Below are 20,517 nucleotides of genomic sequence, written 5' to 3'. Positions count from 1 at the left end.
GCCTGCCTTTCCCTGGCACCAGCTGTGACCAATTATTACTTTAGAGTGACAATTAACAACCTCCTGACTGTCACCTGATGGTCGCCCGACAACCCTGGTGTATGTGGCAGGGGAGCCCTCTCCTGCCCTGCTCACACCTGACTAGCTACCTGCTGTAAAGGGAGGCTGAGATGGGAGGATCGCTTGAGCCTAGGAGGTTATAGCTGCATTGAGCTATGGTCGTGCCACTGCACTCCAGCCTGAGCAACAGAATGAGACTGCCTCAAAAACTAAAACTAAACTAAGATAATAAAAGACCAGGCATGGTGGCTCAGACCTGTAATCCCAACACTTCGGGAGGCTGAGGCAGGTGGATCATTTGAAGTCAGGAGTTTGAGACCAGCCTGGCCAACATGGTGAAACCCCATCTCTACTAAAAACACAAATATTAGCCAGGCGTGGTGGCGCATGCCTCTAATCCCAACTGCTTGGGACGCTGAGGCAGAAAAATGGCTTGAACACGGGAGGCTGCAGTGAGCCAAGATCATGCCATTGCACTCCAGCCTGGGTGACAGAGAGAGACTATGTCTCAAAAACAATAAGAATAAGAATAAAGACTCCCTCTCTTGACGGTGTGGAGAATAGCCTGAGGGGAACAGGAGTGGAGGATAGGGAGGTTCGCCCAATGTCCAGACAGGGGATGCCAGTGACTTGGATGAGGGCTTGAGACAACCTCTCATTGCCTTCATCCACTGCCGCTCAGAGCTTTCCCAGCATTTGCATTTTGCTTTCTTCAGTTCCTCCAAGAGAAAGATGAGATGCTGCATGAGCTGCAGAAGAAACTGACACAGGTTCAGAACAGCTTCCTGAAAAAGGAGAAGGAGCTGGAGAAGCAGCAGTGCATGGCCACAGAACTCGAAATGACGGTCAAGGAGGCTAAGCAGGACAAGTCCAAGGAGGTGGAGTGCGAGGCCCTACAGGCTGAGGTCCAGAAGCTGAAGAACAGTCTCGAAGAAGCCAAGCAGCAGCAGAGGCTGGCTGGTGAGGCCCCCGCAGGTGCTGTCCTCACCACACTTTTCTGTGGGGCTAGAGCAGCCCTAGAGCAGCCACCTTCTCTCTCCCAGAGGCCACTTCCCTCGCCCCCTCCAGTGTCTCACTGCAGACCTTCTCAGGGCCTCATCCTACACCTCACAGCAGTGGCCACCACCCTCTTGTATTCCTTCACCCACTCCCAAGCTCACCTGCCCTCTGGAGTCACCCACCCACCATTCTCCCAGCAGTCTTGCCTGAAGACCCTGGGCCTTCCTGGTCACAGGGAGGCAGGGCTCTGTCCTTTGCACCACATTCCTCTCTATCTTCTCCAGGCCCTCATCACACAATTTGCTTCTCCCTTCCCTGGCTTTTTATTCCCTTTCTCCTTTTTGCCCCCAAATACATTCTGTTCTGTGCAGCTTGTACTGTGGATGATGTCCTTGTCCCTCCACAGAGCCTGCTTTCTCAGAGGTCACCAATAACTTCTTGCCTTAGGTACAGGGTTTCTCTGGGGGTGATGAAAATGTTCTGGAATTAGATATTGATGATGGTTGCATGACTTTGTGAGTATCCAAGAAAACCACTGAATTGTATACTTTTAAAGGGTAAATTTGCCAGGCACGGTGGCTCATGCCTAGAATCCCAGCACTTTTGGAGGCCTAAGTGCGTAGATCACTTGAGCCCAGGAGTTCAAGATCAGTCTGGGCAATGTGGCAAAACTTTATCTCTACAAAACACAGAAATTAGCCAGGCATGGTGGTGGGAACCTGTAGTTCCAGCTACTTGGGAGGCTGAGGTGGGAGGATCACTTGAGCCTGAGAGGTCAAGGTTGCAGTGAGCTGAGATTATGCCAGTGCACTCCAGACTGGGCAACGGAGTGAGACTCTGTCTCATAAAAAGTGGAGGGGGGTGCTAAATTTATATTACATGAATTACTTATCAATTTATAAGATAAGATCCAAGCTTGGCTTCCTTCTTTACCCTCCTTTAATGCTGTGTTCCTTGATGCTATTGGCTACTTATGCCTCAAATCTTGTTTCTCAGCTTTGGAGATATCACAGGTCCATCCTTCTACTACAAACCTCCCCATCGTTCTCTTTTCTCTCCTGCTTTGACTGTAGTCATCTAGAGACTTTCCCCTTCTTACTCATTCTTCAGTGAGCTCCCTCCTCTATGTAGCTCCCCTTCTCTACAGGTAACTCCAAAACTTCAAGCCCCAGCTCTAACTTTGTAACTGCCTTCCCCTCATACCCGGTGGAAGCAAAGGCATGGGCTAGAAGAATATTGCTGGAAGTTTTTCTCTATTCTAATGTGTTCCAATTTTCCTGAAGCAGTTTTTCTTTTATGTCAGATTCCTGCTCAAGAACCCGCTAAATCACATCTAAGCATTTCTCTTAGGCTTCCAAAGTCCTCCAAAGCCCCCGCTCATCCATCCACTTATTCAACTCTATCACCCACCGTTCCTCCCCATTTCCCTTTCCAGTCAAACTGATGTCTTCTACCCTCCTCCCACACACCTTCCCCATTCTCCTCACCAGGCATCTGCTCTAACAATCCCCGCCCCTGGAATTCCCTTCCTCCCACTTCTTTTTCTACATCTCAGCTTCTGTTTCTCCACTCATCCATCTCCAAGCAGTCTGGCCCATGTGGATCTCTCTTCCTGAACCCGGTCAGTGTGAGTTTAACATGACAATGTTCTCTAGGACGGTGGGCCGGTAACCCTCCCTCAGGAGCCTCTAAACTCCAGGAGAGTCAGGATTTGTCCCCAGTGACAGAATGAGTTGCACATGAGTTACTGAGAAATTTCTACCAATGTGTTTAATTTTAGTCCAGAAGGTGTCCACAGCTGAGGGGTAGACAAAGACAGATAATTTAATAGGGCTCTTTAGGACTGATCGTGAAATGGAGAGAAATGAGGACAGACTGGGAATTGAAGTAGAGCACAAAATGAAAGGAGAAACTCTTCAGCCAGGCTGATAACAGTGTGATCTTCATACACCCTCCCTTCTCACATGGCCGTCTCCCCACTTCCGCAGCTCAGCAAGCAGCCCAGAGCAAAGAAGAGGCTGTGCTGGCAGGCTGTCACCTGGAGGACACCCAGAGGAAACTGCAGAACGGCCTCCTCCTGGACAAGCAGAAGGCAGACACCATCCAGGAACTACAGCGAGAACTTCAGAAGCTGCAGAAGGAGTCTTCGATGGCTGAGAAGGAACAAACCTGCAACAGGTGCCCAGGCTCACCTCCAGAGAGAGGTTCTGTCCCTCTTGAGCCAGCCGGGCCCTCTGTGGGCAGCTGCCCAGGCATGGGAAAGCAAGGACTTTCCATGGGGTCAGCTCTGCAATCTGCCCACATGGGCACTGAAGTCTGTCCTCCTGTGGCTGTTATTTTGCTTTAGAAAACGGGCGGAGGAGCTGTCATCAGAACTCTCTGAAGCCCTGAGGAAGCTTGAAAATTCAGACAAGGAAAAGAGGCAGCTTCAGAAGACAGTGGCTGAGCAGGATATGAAAATGAATGACATGCTCGATCGTATCAAGCTCATTCAGCACCAGGTGTGACGGGCAGGCAGACAGCCCATCCAAGTGCTTGCTCTGCTTAAGATAAAACACAGGCCAGGAGCAGTGGCTCACACCTGTAATCCCAGCTCTTTGGGAGGCCAAGGCAGGCAGATCACTTGAGCCCAGGTGTTCCAGACCAGCCTGGGCAACATAGCAAGACCCCACCTTACAAAAAAAAAAAAAATACAAACATTATCAGGGCATAATGGCACATGCCTGTAGTCCCAGCTACTTGGGAGGATAAGATGAGAGGATCCCTTAAGCCTGGTAGATTGAGGCTTCAATGAGCTATGATCTCACCGCTGCACTACAGCCTAGGTGACAGAGTGAGACCCTGTCTCAAAAAAAAGGAAAAAGATTAAATATATCAGACATTATTTGGGAAGATGTCACTACCAATCCATGCAAATTAATTGACCAGAATTGTGTTAGTATGCTAAGCCAGCCTCTCAGCACCAGCTCCCATTACCAGTGAGAAGCATTTTCAATGGTTAACCTTAAAATTAATCAAACAACAATGTTGTTTTTTCTAGGATTCAAAAGCTATTCTTATCAGTCAATTTATTTATTTTTTAAACAGTGCCCAGCAGCAGGAGATAATTGTCAGTCAATTTAAAGTCTTTGATCTCTGAATTACTCTTTTTATGCTCTTCTAAGATTTTTTAAACTTCATTCAAAAAGGTTTTTGATAAAGATTTGGAATCTTCCAAATCTTTGGGAAGAATTGATGAGAAAGTAGGAGAGAAAGCCGGTGCTTAGGAATTGGATCAATAAATAAAATAAATTGCTATATCTGACTGAACAAAGAAAAAATGTTACAGACATTAGAGGAAACCTTTTATTTTACGTATGCTATATAACTAAAGAATTGTCTTCTTATTCATTCCAGCCATGCCCTGTGTGCAATTGTCTGTATTTTTCCCCCAAATATAATATAGTCTAAGACAGTCTTTCAGCTCAGTCTTTATTTTTTCAGCACAGGGAGCAAGAATCCACCAAATGCAAGTTAGAAGATGATCTTCAGGAGGCCACAAAGCTACTGGAGGACAAACGGGAGCAGCTGAAGAAGAGCAAAGACCGTGAGAAGCTGATGGAGGAAGAACTTGAAGCTCTGCGGCAGGAATTTAAAAAGAAAGACAAGACGGTGAGTGGGAGAATCCCAGGAGAGCTGGGTCAGGAATCCAGAGTGGGACATGACCCCAGCCGGACCTTGGGGGATGCAGAGGCAATGGATGCTCAGACCTTAGGAAAGACAGGAAGGACAGTGGGAAAGGCCAGCGAGGAGGGGAGTGAGAAGGCCTGAGCTCCCGCAGGGTGGAGATAGAGCTGGGGGAGAGGGAGGATGGAGTGGGGCTTTTATAGTTATCTGAGATTAACACCTCTTTGCTGTGCTTTATTCTTTAATGAGCAAACAGTTGAAAGAGAATTCCAGAAAGTTGGAGGAAGAAAATGAGAATCTCCGAGCAGAGTTACAGTGTTGTTCTACACAACTGGAATCCTCTGTCAACAAATACAACACCAGCCAACAGGTCATCCAAGACTTGAATAAAGAGGTGAGTAGATAGGAACCCCAAGGGAGTGAGGAACTTGAACCCGGTGACCCTTGACCTGAAATCTGTACCCACCTCTCCTCCACACAGAAATGCAGCTAACTGCTCAGCCAACTGTGGATCCTGGGCCACCTGCAGCTCCACTTCCCTCCTGGTTGGCACCTGGTTGCTGAGCCAGAGAAATGTTTCTTCCATATGTGGAAGATCTCATCTCATATCTGGTGGAGCCCCCAAGCTATTTGGGCTTTGGCATCAAGTCTTCCAATGTTCTGTTTTAGACCAGAGTTGAATGAATCCATTTTGGGGGGCAATTTGCTAGGGAACACTTCCAAAACTTGTCACGAAGCACAAAAAGGAGATGAAAGGGGGGACAGTTATTTTTCATTACACAAGTAAAAATGACAGAAAGGAGTAAATAGCATCTGACATACGCTAAGCACTGTGCTTGAATTCAGTCATGATTTATTTATCATCCACTTAAGCTCTTTACATGGCTTCCATCTGCTCTACTGTCAACGAGAGAGACATGATAGAGGAAAGAAAGATGGAGGGCCAAAGTCACTGACCAGCAAGTGATGGGATGAACCACTATTTGAACCTGAATTATCCAGTTCTAACACCTCTTCCCTTTCTCCCTCATGATAAGCAGCCATCCTTTCTCCAGCTAAATCCTTTCCACCTTTCTGGGCAAGAGAAAAATATAACACCTTGGTAGATGGTCTCTTGGGCTACAAATGAAAGGCCAAGCAGCCCTTTCCTATTATTGACAGTAATTAATTTATAAAATACTGTGGAAATATTCTAGAATCAAAGAACCCCAGTATAACTGAGGAACTGAATTTGTAATTGTAATTAATGTTAAGCTTATTTAAATGTAAATAGCCTCATGTGGCTAGTGGCTACTATATTATACAGCACAGGCCTAAGGCACTGACTGTTCTCAGAGTTGTCCTCCAGAGATAATAATCTCTCCTTGAGTGTGATCCAGAGTTGAAGTCTGAGTCACTGAGATCCCTAAGGAACCTCCATGAATATATGGGATACTCAGATTCCTACGTGTTTAGTATGAACCTAGTGTCATATTTGCCAAAAGAAAGATAACCAAGTAAATGTGAAAGTAAAAACAGTAATTTCAGATTACCTTTAATGAGAATCAGGAAGTTAAGGGATTTGTGTGTGTGTGTGTGTGTGTGTGTGTGTGTAAGCATCTTCAACTTTTAAAAACATCCCTCACATAGGAAAACTTAATTAATTGAAATGGTCATTAGAAAGAAGCTTTGATTATTTTTCTAGAATGCACTTCCTTTCATTAATATTCCATATTTTAATTTGAAAATTTTCCATTTGAAGCCAAGGCAATATACCTTGATATCTTTTTCATCTCTTTGATTCTAGAATATTTCTACAGTATTTTATAAATTAATTACTGTCAATAATAGGAAAGCTCATTTATTTTTTACATATTCAGTCTGTATTTGGACATTTTATTGAACTCTCTTATAAGTTGTAATTGTTTTTTAGTTACTTCTCATGGATTTAAGTAGATGATTATATTATTTGCAAGCAACAACAGTTTTCTAATATCTCTTTGCAATATTTATATTTACTTAATTTTTCTTGCCTTATTGCATTGGACAGTACCTACAGTTTAATGTTCAACAGCAGCAGTGTTGGCAGACATTTTTTTCTGGATCTTAAAGGAATGCCTGTGTTTTAGTATGATGTTCCCTGTAGCCTTCTTGTTGCTGCCTTTAGCCATTTTTTTTTCAGTTTCACATTACTAAGAGTTTTATTAATATGGATGCTGAACTTTATCAAATGCTTTTTAAAAAAAAATTATTGAGATGATTATATCAACCTTCTTAACCCACTTCCCATTTAGAAAGAAAAAAATTGCAGCTCACTGCTAGTGCAGTATTCTTGGGGCAAATGGGAAATGAGTTAAATAAATAATGTGGTGAATAAAATTAAGTAATTGATCCCAATTTTGGCCTACCCTTGCATTCCTAGTATGAGTCCTGATTGTGCATCATGTCTCATTCTTTTAATATAACATTTGGCACATTCTAAGAAGTGAAATAAGATCAGTATGATTGGAATGCATTGATCAAGGGAGACGTTGGTATATAATGAGATTAGAAAGGAAGCAGGAACAGACATTATGGCCTCTGTTAAGAAATTTGGGGTTTTATTCTAAAAGCAACAGAAAGCCATTGATGGATTTCCTCAAAGGGACAGGGGAGGTGATTTGATCTAAGTATGCAAAATATAACTTTGACTACTGTGTGGAAATGGATTGGAGGGAGTGGTAGGTATGGAAGTGAAGAGACCATTTAGGAAGCTATTTCTGTCCAGGCTAGAATTTCTGGCCAGTGAAGAAGGAAGGGAGCAAATTCAGGATGTGTTTTGGAGGTCTAGCTAGAATTCACCAGTCTAGCTGATGGAATGGATATGAGAGAAAGTGAGGAATCAGTGATGACTTCATGAAATTCACCTATAAAACCATCTAGACCTAATACCATTGACAGCAGAGAGAGTAGGTCTTTTATTAGAACTTTTACTAGAACTTCTTGATTCTATAATTCACATATTTCTATATGTAGATTTTTAGAATCTTTCTCCAAGCTAAACCACTCATGTTAGCAAAACTTTTTAAAGCTTCCATTTTAGCTTCTAGCTTCACTGTCATTTTTTTTCACCATCCTCAGTTTTAGTGTCTTACCTCTATACTGACATTTCTCATTCAGCCATCACTTATCAAGCACTGACAGTGAATTATAGTTTCTCCAGTGATTCCTCTGGTTTACTGGGCAGACCCTGCTGACTCCATGTTTTTCAGAAGTCCCCAGAAAAGATGCACTTCTGTTTTCAGAAGACCAAATTATTTCATCTTTAGGAATAGTTTCGCCACCAGGGCATGTAAAATACAGTGTCAGAGGTCCAATCTACCACTTTTCATCTCACTAATTCCCAGGGCCAAAGGTACTCAAAATTCTATCTGAAAAAGTAATAAACTTGAAACAGTGAACAGTTACTGGAGATAAAACAAGAAAACCCAAAAGAATGTGTTTCTGTGTGCATGGCCACTTTCAGATGCAGGTGTGCTAGAATACCAAAGAATACAAGTCAGGCATATGAATTTCTGCGGTCTCCCTCCAGCTTCCAGACTCAGAAGCAGATATCTGTCCTGTATTTAAAGTATATAAGGTGGCTAGTTTCTCTATGTGTCTATGACAATAACTCATAGTCGTATAGTAAAAGAAAGCCCTTTGTACATGTATCACCTCATTTGATCATCATAAAAACTCCATGAAACAAAATGATTTCAATTTGTGGAAGCAGAAACTGATGCTGGAGAAATAAGTAAATGATAGAACCTGGACCTCAACCCAGATTTTTCTGACTCCAGACTTCAACTTCCTTTTAACTATACCATGAATACTCATTACGAAGTTGAAAACAGACTTCAGTTTTTAAACACACTTCTACCAGAACTACATGTTCCCTAACATGTTGATCAATTGATCCCTAACTCCAAAAATGCAATATTTCACGTGACAGAACAATGACCATTTCTGAGCATTTCCTGAACCTCTGTCATGTGCCATGCCTGAGTTACAGCAATGGGGAAACAGCAGGAAACAAAACACAGGCACAGTCCTGCTTTCATGGTACATCAAGTCTAGTGAATTACATCAGGAACTGAGTGAGTCATAAAACACAAAGGAAACGTTGTTATCATGTTCACTAACCTCAAATCGGATTCCAGGTCTTTATCAAAGACTGCAGAGTATGTGAAACGGACTTTTTTGTGTACTTGGTATATCATGCCCCAGCACAGCTGGTACTCCTGGTGTTTGAGGGAAATGCTAACTAGAAAGGGAAATGTGGCCGGGGGTTGCAAAAGAGCCTGGAAAGACAGCTCTACCTTTTACAACAGTGAAGTGAAGATGTGGGTGTTAACACGGACTCTGCAGGTTGTTGCAGACAGGAGAGAGCCTAGCTCTTGTTCATTTCCTATAGGCACAGAGAATGCCTCTATGACCCTGAGCTGGCACCTTGACAGTTCTGTTCTCCCTCCCTAAAGACAGCCCTTCAGAAGGAGTCCTTAATGAGCCTGCAGGCCCAGCTGGACAAAGCTCTACAGAAGGAGAAGCACTATCTCCAGACCACCATCACCAAAGAAGCCTATGATGCATTATCCCGGAAGTCAGCCGCCTGCCAGGACGACCTGACCCAAGCCCTCGAGAAGGTGAGGCCACACCCTCTAGTCTCCAGGGCTGTTTTCAGGCAAGGAAATGTCAAGGCAGTTGGAGAGGCACAGGAGCCAATTTCCTGCCTATTGACTGTCACTGGGGCCATCTCAAACCCTTGTGTGGGCTGGGATGTCTGTGCAGAGAAGGCCTGCTTCCTCTTTGTGAGGCTTGGAGCTGGGTGGAGGGCAGAGGAAGAGGCCAAAGATCAAGGCCAAATCTGGCAAGCCTTTCTGCCCATGGGTGACTCGGGGGCAAGGTTTTCCCAAAGTCTGGATTGTCAGGGAAATTCACGCCCCATCCTGTGCTGATCATGGCCGGCCCATCAATTCATGGGATTGGAAAGGGAAGAAATGGAGGGAGTGGGTAGGGAGGAGAAAGCAGGGTACAGAAAACCAACCACTGTCATTTCCCACCCCGCTCTGGGAGACTAAGCAATGTGACCATCTGTTTCACCCTGGGCAGAGGACAGGAAGGGACTGGAACCCTCCTCCATTCAGGACTCAGCAGAGAGGGCCAAAGGCTCTGATAGCCATTCGTCCTCTTTGTCTTTTCCGGAAGCTCAATCATGTGACCTCGGAGACAAAGAGCCTGCAGCGAAGCTTGACACAGACCCAAGAGAAGAAAGCTCAGCTGGAAGAGGAAATCATTGCTTATGAGGAAAGGATGAAAAAGCTCAATATGGAATTAAAAAAACTGCGGGGCTTCCACCAGGAGAGTGAGCTGGAGGTGAGGAGCTGCCCGGGGCTTGGGCTGCCTTCCTCGTAGGGGTCCACAAGGTCACCTCTTGCATCCAGAATTATTTAGCACGAAGCCGTTCCCTTGGGCTGATAGGTTCCTTCCACTTTCTTGGCTCCCTGAACTTCAGGCACAGGCGGCAAAGATCGGAGCATGGGTGCCCTCTGCTGGCTGCTGGGAAGAAAATACCCCCAACACATCTCCCAAGGCCTAGGAAGCACCCTCCGGCCTTGTTGTGGGTCCTGGGGTCAGGGAGGCCAGCTGGAGTCCCCCTCCTCACTTTGCTCTCCTGAGTAGGTGCACGCCTTCGACAAGAAGCTAGAGGAGATGAGCTGTCAGGTGCTGCAGTGGCAGAAGCAACACCAGAATGACCTCAAGATGCTGGCAGCCAAAGAGGAGCAGCTCAGGGAGTTCCAGGAGGAGATGGCCGCCCTGAAAGAGAACCTCCTTGAGGACGATAAGGAGGTGGGCATGCCTCAGCTTCTGCGTGCCTCCTCTCCACGCCTTCAGGCACATCCTGTGGCCACCCAAATGCCAGACAGCCCTTGGTGGGGGTGGGGGAGCCTGGGAGCAAAGGAAAGGTCACCCCCTCCATTTAGCACAAAGCAAGGGCCACAGCTGCTGGTTCAACCCACCCATGTTCTTGTGGCTTTGTTGATAGATACTGAGCAGAATGAAGCCCCATTCTAGAGAAGAGACTGTCGGGTACACCAGCTACCCCTGACCTAGTCCACTGGGTACATCCTGACACTTTTGGCAGCCCTGGACCCTACAGTAGAATGGGCTAAGTGACCTTCTGGGCTTGTCCCAGGCCCACCTCCCTGAGCAGTGAAGTTCATGGCAGGAGGCCACAGGACAGCTCAGGTGGTCACTGGGCCTTTGCTCGAATTACAAAGAAGGCATCTTAGGCCAGGCACAGTGGTTCACACCTGCAATCCCTATGTTTTGGGAGGCCAAGGCAGGAGGATTGCTTGAGTCCACGAGTTTGAGCCCAGCCTGGGCAACATAGCAAGACCTCATCTCTACAATAAGTTTAAATGTTAGCTGGGCATGGTGGCCTATGCCTGTGGTCCCAGCTACTCGGCAGGCTGAGTGGGAGGATAGCTTGAGCCGGGGGGAAGTTAAGTTGCCATGAGCTGTGATCACACCACTGCACTCCAGGCTGAATGACAGGGCAAGACTGTCAAAAAAAAAAAAAAAAGAGAGAAAGAGAGAGAAAGAAGGCATCTCTTCCTCTTCCTCCAGATGTTTTTCTTCCATCTGTTAGAAAATTGGCTTAGCATACTTCTTTTTTAGGAGTCACTTTAATGCCTTCACACTGGAAACCAGGATTATAAATGTACGAATCTACTGTGTCTCTGCTATAAATGGTGCCTTCTCAGAAATGTCACCTTTGTGTGAGATGCCACCCACACAGCCAGAGGGGGAGGCCTGGTGGCAACTCCACAACTCTGGCCTCGGGTTGGACAGCAGAGTCGAGTTTTCTTTTCCCAGGAAGACAGAAGAGGCCTGACTCGGAAGGAGGGATGACAGGCCTGTGCTCCCACCTCTGACTGTCTCGTTTTCTTCTTCTACCCAAGCCCTGCTGCCTGCCCCAGCGGTCTGTACCCAAAGACACCTGTAGCCTCTACCGAGAGAACGATCAGATTATGACCAGCTTGGAGCAATGGGCGAAACAGCAGAAGTGAGTATGGGAGGAAAAAGGAAGGCAGGGTCCAAGGCCTGGACTGAGCCGAGGAGCCACACGGGTGCTAAAGATTAGTCACACACACACCTGCACTCCTGGAAAACAGATCCAGTCTCAGTCCACACCCAAGGGACGGGAATAAGATGGAGAGGAGGGCTCAACCCTTCAGGCAGGTCTGGAAAGCCCTGCTGACCTGGAAACAGCAGCGGCAAGGAGGAAGGAGTGCTTTGCTGTGGCTCCGATGTCCTCCTCCTGTCCCGGGATCCAGCTTCACTGCCTGGCCCTCTTGAACTCATTCCCTTGAACTCACCTGGGCTGACAGGGATTTTGCATAGGAGTTGAGTTCGGAGAGTCCACTGAATGCCTAGGTGCTAGGAAGGCCCCAACTCTGGGGACAGGGTGATGCATGGGGGGCCTGGGATGCAGCTGCCGTCTTGCTGAGAACCCAGCGTCCCATTCAGCCCGCTGCACCCTTGCTTACAGGAGGCTGGCAACTGGCCACTCTTTTCTCCTGTGATTTTATTACAGGGTCGCCAATGAGAAACTGGGAAACAAGCTCCGAGAGCAGGTGAAATACATCGCCAAGCTGAGTGGTGAAAAGGAGTAAGTCATCTTACACTACCCCAGCAGCTTCCTGGGAGCTGACTGGAAGGGTCAGCAGGGAGCCAGGGCTGGCTTTAGCCCTTGATAGGGGGATCAGCCCAGGAAAGTACTTCAGAAAGACCTCCAGGTCCCGAATCTGCATCTATGTTACCTTGGGCATATCACTTGACCTCTCAGAGCCTTAGTTCTCTCACCAAAAATCCAAAGGGAGTTTAGTAGTCTTTTTGTTCCTTCCTGCTCTCATGGTTCTCAGAGGTCAAGGGTGCTAAGCAGGGAACAGGCAGTGAAAGGCAGACTGGATTAGTTAGGGCAGGAGCTGAGCTGCTCTAACAGATCCCAAGTGAAGGAACAAACAAGGAACATCTCTTCGTGAAATTATCAGGTGAGCAGGCCAGGTTGGAGGAGCCCTTCTGTTCCACCTGTTCATCTGGGGGCCTCTGGTCTTGCTTCCCCTCATGGTCAAAGCTGGGTCCGTTAAGAGGGAGGTATGCGAGGAGTGTTACCAGTTTGAGAATGGAGGTGAAGGTATGAAGATCTAAAACCGAGATTTTGGAGGTGGCAAAGTAACAACTAACAACAAGCCTTAGGACAGCGCTTCCCATCCTTTTCTCAGGGAACACTTAGAAAACGACAATACCTTACATAACACCATGGATACTGTGCAGCTATCAAAAAGAATGAGATCATGTCTTTGTGGAAACATGGATGGAGCTAGAGGCTATTATCCTTAGCAAACTGACACAGGAATAGAAAACCAAATGCCACATGTTCTCACTTGTAAGTGAGAGCTAAATGATGAGAATTTATGAACACAAAGAAGGAAACAACAGACACTGGGGTCTATCTGACGGGGGAGGGTAGGAGGAGGGAGAGGAGCAGAAAAGATAACTGTTGGGTACTGGGCTTAATTCCTGGGTGAGGAAATAATCTGTACAACAAACTCCTGTGACATGAGCTTGCTGATGTAACATGTACCCTGAACCTAATAAAAGTGAAAATAAAATAAAAGTGAAAAAGAAAATGACCACAGTTTAGGATCACTTGAGGCCAGGAGTTTGAGACTATCCTGGGTGACAGCAAGGCCCTGCCTCTACAAAAAAAAATTAAGAATTAGCCTAGCCAGGCGTGGTGGTGCACACCTACAGTCCCAGCTAATTGGGAGACTGGGGCGGGAGGATTACTTGAGCCCAAGAGATTGAGGCTGCAGTGACCTACGTTCACACCACTGCACTCTGGCATGGGTGACAGAATGAGACCCCATCTCTAAAAAAGAAGGATAAAAATAACCACATCTGTTTGGCATACTTGTGACAAAGCTGACCAAGCAGTGGCTGCCCCAGAGCCTTGCCCCTAGGGCTGTGGGCATCTCCAAACACCTGGAATCCATTCGTGGCACCCCAGGTGGAAAGCCCTATTTAGGCTTTGGCCTTGGGTACATGGCAGAGTTGAAGAGAAGGCTGAGACCTTTGGAATAAGGAGGCCAAGGAATTGAGAAACCAGGACGTGGATGAACTGTATGGGATATTGAAGGCTTTCGAGATGCTGACAGGAGGGGGCCAGAGAGCCAGGGAAGGAGGGCACTGCTGAGACCCCCTCTCCAGACCCAGGGGCACTGGGAGTGAGGGGCTACTGGGCAGGGGAAGAGGCGTCCTCAAGGTTGGCCAGCTTTGTAGAGAGGAAAAGGGTAGAGCATATGCCCAGAGAAGAGGTTGAGGATGAATTCTCTACTTGATTTCCTCTAGGAAAGACCATGAAACTTTTTACTGGGGTGTAACTAAAAGAAAAGTTGTCAGACTCTGAAGGTAACAGATAACGTCAGTCTTTTTCTTCTGTTGTGCCAAGTCCAGGAAGTTCTTTTTTACAAAGAACTCACTCTTGAGTTTTCCTGTTCTTATTTGAAAGAAAAGCATCTTTTAATGATAATAGTAGCTCAACTAATACATATTTTTGCTGTGTGTGAGGTACTGTCTTAAGTGTTAACACGTATGAGCTCATTTCATCTTCATAAGACCTCCTGCGTTCAGTATAGTCATGATCCCCATTTAAGGATGAAGAAAGAGAGGACCTGGGAAACTAAGTAACTTGCGCCTGGTCTCAAAACTAGTAAGTGGCAGAGTCACAATTCCAATGTGGGAAGTCTGGTTTCAGAGCCCACTTTCACCCACTGCCCTCAACATTCGTTTGGAGACACACAACAGTGATAATAAAAGTTGCCGTTTATTGAGGCATGGGGAATGTGCTAAATTATCTTTCCCCTCCTCTGCATGGCAGCCTCCATTTCCTCATCTGTAAAATGGAGATAAGTAACTTGCACAAGTTCTTGACAGAGCTGGGATCTCCTGTGCTCCCGACTCTTCAGCAAAGGGAAGCAGAGAGAATGCGGGCTTTGGCATTGGTGCTGGGTGAGAATGTTTCCAAGGCATGGCCATGAGAACCCGAGGACACATGATCACAGTTGTCCCTAACAGCCTTCTGGTTCTTCAAATCAAATTTCTATCATTTATCAAACCAGATCCTCATATGAACCCCAGCAGTCAGGCCAGGCCTGACTGTCCCCGTCTGACAGATAAGAAAACAGGCCCAGAACTGGCAGAGTTGGGCAGGAGTACCAGCTCCTGGTCTACTCGGACCCCAGGCCTGGGCTTCTTCCACAGTACACATGTAGGCCTCCATTTCTACAGAGCACGTGTAACAGCCCAGCTCTGAACAGACATGGGCATCTGTGCTGTCTTCCCTGTGACACCTTTATCTGTCCTTTCTAGCAGGGAACCAAGCAGAGCCAGCAGCCCCAACACAACCCATCCTTCCTCTCCTTCCCACAGCCACCTCCACAATGTAATGGTCCACCTGCAGCAGGAAAACAAGAAGCTGAAGAAGGAAATAGAAGATAAGAAGACGAAAGCTGAGAACACAAGGCTATGCACCAAAGCCCTAGGCCCGAGCAAAACAGAGTCCACACAGAGAGGGAAAGTGTGCGGTGCCTTGGGCTGGAAGGGGTTGCCCCAGGACGGGGGTCAAAGAATGGACCTCACCAAGTACATCGGGATGCCCCATTGCCCGGGTACGTCTGCCATTTGTCAATAAAATAAGTGTGTTTTTTTCTTTAAATCACTGGATTGAGAATTCAAGTAGGAAGAAGAAAATAGGCCTTTTGTGACCTCAAGTCATTTTCTTAGCTAGTTGGGACCAAAGATTGTTGTTTTCACATCTGTAAAGGGAAGAGGCAAATTAAGACCCCTTCTGATCTAAGAACATCTGAAGCATACCCAAGTGCCTCACATCTCAGACCTGTCCCTTCCCCTGACCCAGACCCGTTTTAGGGAACAGGAAGTAGAGGCATCTTCCTTCTACATCTGGAAACCCCGTAAGAGCACCCCAGCCACCTACCTAGCCTGGGTCCACAGCCACCTTTCCTGCCACCTGGAAACTCCATGTTACCCCAGAGGCAAGAGGTCACCTGCGGCAGTCACCAGGCAGAGCTGCCTGGCCATGCGGCCAGTCCTTGAGGAGTCACCTCAATCACAATTAACAAGGTGATTCCTCAAGGAATCTCCTCAAATCAAAACTCTCATTTCCTCCCTGTTCCCTCAGGTTCCTCGTATTGCTAGAATCCACATCTAGCCATGAGCAGCATTTCCACGCGTGTTTCTTCCGAGGACAGTGAGTTCCCAGCCCTCCCTCTCTCTTGACCTGGATCAGCTCTTACGGGAATATATCACGGTCCCAGCCTATTTTGCAAGACACTAACGTTCGTTGAGTTTTGCCCACTTCCTGCCATGGAGTGAGCTTTAGAAGCATACGTCCATCTCCAGGCCCAAATATGAAATAAAGACATGAGCATGAGCACAGCGGTTGTGGTGAGCTCTTGGTGTCTTGCAGACATTTCTGCCCTGCAATCCCCCAGCAACATGTTCATCCTGTTTTCTCTGGATTTTAACAGATACTGGTCTCTTCCATATACGGGGAAGCCATAATCCCCAATGCAAGCTTCTGGATTCGTTTTTAAACGAACAAAAGTGATAAGTAGCACCTTTTTTATTTTCTTTCCATTACTATCTGAAACTTAAAAAGAAAAAGTCTAAGAACTCCAAAAATGAAGTAATCCTGAGACCCCAAAGAAAGGAAGAGCAATAAGGGCTGTATTTTTCAAATGGGGGAGCAAGAGCACACCACCTGCCCCCCGCCCCTGGGCTCCACATTCCATTCCTTCTTCTAACAATTGTATTTTCCTCCCCAGCCACCTCAATACAAGTGAAATTCCATTATGACAAACTCCAAGGACAGCTAATATTTTATTCTGGTAGGATTTTGTTAAACTGAGTACATGTCTAGAATTTATATTTCTAGTCTATAGGAAGTGGAGACAACTCACTACTAGTGTAATATTAATATAAGAGAAAGAAATGAAAGATCTTACATTTCTGAGGGGGGGCAGTAAAAGTGAAGGAAGAAACCCACTGGTTAGCAATGATTCTTCAATATTCTTCCTGGGCCTAATAAAGGCCAAGAAAATTCACTGCTAATAGGAACACTAACAAGTTATATAGGATGCCCCCGATAGAACGGGAAGGGCAGTTCCAGAAATGCAGTGTGAGCTAGGAGTGACAGGCATCTCTGGTAGTTTCTGTTACGATAGTTGTTGTCTGTTTAAGCTCTTTGAACTATGTTCCCTCATGTGGTTTAGAATATGGGTTTATTTTCTAGAGAAAACAAAGATTGAAAAATCTAGTACTAATCTAGCCTGTGGCTTACTTTATTCAAACAAAAGTTCAATGCCATTAAAATCCCCAGCCTCATCTACTAAAAAGGGATTTTATCTCTATAATTTACCAAAATATTTCATATATTTTGGCCAAAATTACAATCTCTGGTTTCTTTTAATGTGGTACATCTTTCCCAAGTTATCTTTCACTTCCTGTGGAGTGATTACACCAGAGCAAAGCAGGTAGTCAGTTATGGAGAGCTAATTGGTGGCAGAGCCAGAAAAACATCAACATATTACCCAGCCATCTGACTTTGACAGCCCAGCCAGGCAGAAGACCTAGCTGAGTACAGGGGATGGACTTAGAGAAGTGCAGTTTCTCTAAAGATAGGAGGAAGGGCAGGGAAACTGAGTGTTGCCTGCCTATAATTTGTTAAGAAATAACCAAGGAATTGAGTTCCTAAAAAAGTAGTTCGAACAGCTGATAATAAAAAGAAATGGTTACAACAACACTCTTTTATGAATTTTTTTTTAGAAAGCACTCAACAAATGAGGATTAGAAGGAAACTACCTCAGCATAATAAAACCACATATGAAAAACCCAGAACAAACATCATACTCAATGGTGAAAGACTAAAAGCTTTTCCTCTAAGAGCAGGAATAAGGCAAGAACACCTACTTTGCCACTTCTGTTCAGCATTGTACTGGCAGTTCTAGCCAGAGCAATTAGGCAAGAAAAAGAAATAAAAGGGATTCAAATTGGAAAGGAAGAAGTAAAATTATCTCTATTCACAGATCTTATATGTAAAAAACCGTAAAGACTCTACAGACCACCTCCCCTCCCAAAAAAAGCCTGGTAGAACTAATAATGAATTCAGCAAAGTAACAGGATACAAAGTCAACACACAAAAATGAACTGCAGGTTTATATAACAATTAATAATCTGAAAAGGAAATTATAAAAATAATTTCACTTCATTTATAATAGCATCAAAAATAAACAAATACTTGGGAATTAACCAAGGCAGTAAAAGACTTGTACAATGAAAACTGTAAAACATTACTGAGAGAAATTAAAGCAGACATAAACAGAAACACATCCCATGTGCATGGATTGAAAGACTTAATATTAAGATGTCAATATACATAAGGTGATCTACAGTTTCAATGTAATCTCTGTCAAAATCCCAATTATTATTATTATTATTATTTTTTTTTTTTTGCAGAAATAGGAAAACTCAACCTAAAACTCACATGGAATCTTAAGGGATCCCAATAGCCAAAACAGTCTCAAAAAAGAAGAACAAAGCTGAAGAACTTACTGATTTCAAAACTTACTACAAACCTGCAGTAATCAAAATAGTGTGGTACTGCCACATAAATCAAAAGACAGACATACAAACCAGTGGAATAGACTAGGAAGAATCCCAGAAATAAACCCTCACATATATGGTCAAATAATTTTGACAAGGATGCTGAGACTATGAAATGGGGAAAGGATAGTTGTTTATTTTGTTTTCCAACAAATGGTGCTGGGAAAACAGAATATTTGCATGCAAAAGAATAAGGCTGTGCCCTTACCTAATACCATATACAAAAATTAACTCAAAATGAATCACAGACCTAAATGTAGCCACTAAAACTATAAAACTCATAGAAGAAAATATAGAACAAACCCTTCATGACATTGGATTTGGCAGTGATTTCCTGGGTATAACACCAAAGGCACAGGCACCAAAAGAAATAATAGACAAATTAGACATCATGAAACTTTAAAAATTTTGTGCATCAAAAGCAATACCAACAGAGTAAAAAGGCAACCCACAGAATAAGAGAAAATATTTCCAAATCATATCTCTGATGCTAATATCCAGAATATATAGAGAACTCCTAAAACTCAAGAAAACAAACGACCCAGTTTGAAAATGGGCGGAGCATATGCCGAAGAATGAAACTGGACCCCTATCTTTCACCATATACAATAATCAACTCCAGATGGATTAAAGATTTAAATGCAAGACCTCAAACTATAGAAATCGTTACCGCCTATAATCCCAGCACTTTGGGAGGCCGAGGCGGGCAGATCACGAGGTCAGGAGATCAAGACCATCCTGGCTAACATGGTGAAACCCCGTCTCTACTAAAAAAATGAAAAAAAAATTAGCCGGGCATGGTGGCGGGTGCCTGTAGTCCCAGCTACTAGGGAGGCTGAGGCAGGAGAATGGCGTGAACCTGGGAGGCGGAGCTTTCATTGAGCCGAGATCGCGCCACTGCACTCCAGCCTGGTGACAGAGCAAGATTCCTACTCAAAAAAAAAAAAAAAGAAAAAAAAAGAAATCGTTATCAGGTCAGGTGTGGTGGCTCACACCTGTAATCCCAGCACTTTGGGAGGCCGAGGCAGGCGGATCACGAGGTCAACAGATCGAGACCATCCTGGCCAACATAGAGAAACCCTGTCTCTACTAAAAATACAAAAGTTAGCTGGGCATGGTGGCGCTCATCTGTAGTCCCAGCTACTTGGGAGGCTGAGGCAGGAGAATCGCTTAAACCCAGGAGGCAGAGGTTGCAGCGAGCCGAGATCAAGCCACTGCACTCCAGCCTGGCAACAGACCAAGACTCCTTCTCAAAAAAAAAAAGAAATCGTTCTCGACATCTGCCTTGGCCAAGAATTTTTGGCTAAGTCAGCAAAAACAATTGCAACAAAAACAAAAATTGGTAGGAGGGACGTAATAAACTAAAGAGCTTCTACACAGCAAAAGAAACTATCAGCAGAATAAACAACCTACAGAGTGGGAGAAAATAGTCACAAACTACACAGCTGACAAAGGCCTAATATCTAGAATCTACAAGGAACTTAAACAAATCAAGCAAAAAACAAATAACCCCATTAAAAATGGGCAAAGGACATGAACAGACACTTCTCAAAAGAAGACATACAACCAGCCAACGAAAATGTGAAAAAATGCTCATCATCACTAATCATCAGAGAAATGCAAATCAAAACCACAATGAAATACTATTTCACACCAGTCAGAATGGCTATTACTAAAATGTCAAAAAATAACAGATGCTGGCAAGGCTGGTGAGAAAAGGCAATGCTTATATACTGCTGGTGAGAATGTAAACTAGTTCAGCCACTGTGGAAAAAGGTTTCAAGGTTTCTCAAATAACTTAAAACCGACCTACCATTTGACCCAGCAATCCCATGAGTAGGCGTATACCCAAAGGAAAATAAATCATTCTACCAAAAAGACACATGCACTCACATGTTCATTGCTGCACTATTCACAATAGCAAAGATATGGAATCAACCTAGGTACCCAGCAGTGGTGGACTGGATAAAGGAAATGTGGTACATACACACCATGGGGTACTACGCAGCCATGGAAAAGAATGAAATCATGTCCCTTGCAACAACA

At 45.0% G+C, this 20,517-nt stretch overlaps 1 protein-coding gene across 4 annotated transcripts in view; it reads left to right on the top strand.

Moving 5' to 3' along the window:
• Positions 1 to 16,243, top strand: part of PMFBP1 (polyamine modulated factor 1 binding protein 1) — a 56,461-nt gene extending 40,218 nt beyond the window's left edge. For all 4 annotated transcript variants that reach the window (XM_017953505.3, XM_003917125.2, XM_009196787.4 and 1 more), the window contains 12 exons: positions 777 to 1,020; positions 3,048 to 3,237; positions 3,407 to 3,560; positions 4,543 to 4,710; positions 4,982 to 5,119; positions 9,204 to 9,368; positions 9,931 to 10,098; positions 10,405 to 10,572; positions 11,688 to 11,791; positions 12,323 to 12,397; positions 15,220 to 15,458; positions 15,989 to 16,243. In XM_017953505.3, coding sequence (XP_017808994.1) covers positions 777 to 1,020; positions 3,048 to 3,237; positions 3,407 to 3,560; positions 4,543 to 4,710; positions 4,982 to 5,119; positions 9,204 to 9,368; positions 9,931 to 10,098; positions 10,405 to 10,572; positions 11,688 to 11,791; positions 12,323 to 12,397; positions 15,220 to 15,458; positions 15,989 to 16,005 — 1,830 coding nt within the window. In that variant the 3' untranslated portion in view covers positions 16,006 to 16,243. The remainder of the gene's footprint in view (positions 1 to 776; positions 1,021 to 3,047; positions 3,238 to 3,406; positions 3,561 to 4,542; positions 4,711 to 4,981; positions 5,120 to 9,203; positions 9,369 to 9,930; positions 10,099 to 10,404; positions 10,573 to 11,687; positions 11,792 to 12,322; positions 12,398 to 15,219; positions 15,459 to 15,988) is intronic.
• The last annotated feature ends 4,274 nt before the right edge of the window (positions 16,244 to 20,517 follow it).

The sequence above is a fragment of the Papio anubis genome, chromosome 18, assembly GCF_008728515.1.
Source record: "Papio anubis isolate 15944 chromosome 18, Panubis1.0, whole genome shotgun sequence".
In the NCBI taxonomy this organism is placed as follows: domain Eukaryota; kingdom Metazoa; phylum Chordata; class Mammalia; order Primates; family Cercopithecidae; genus Papio; species Papio anubis.
This window is presented reverse-complemented; position numbering and strand designations above follow the sequence as displayed.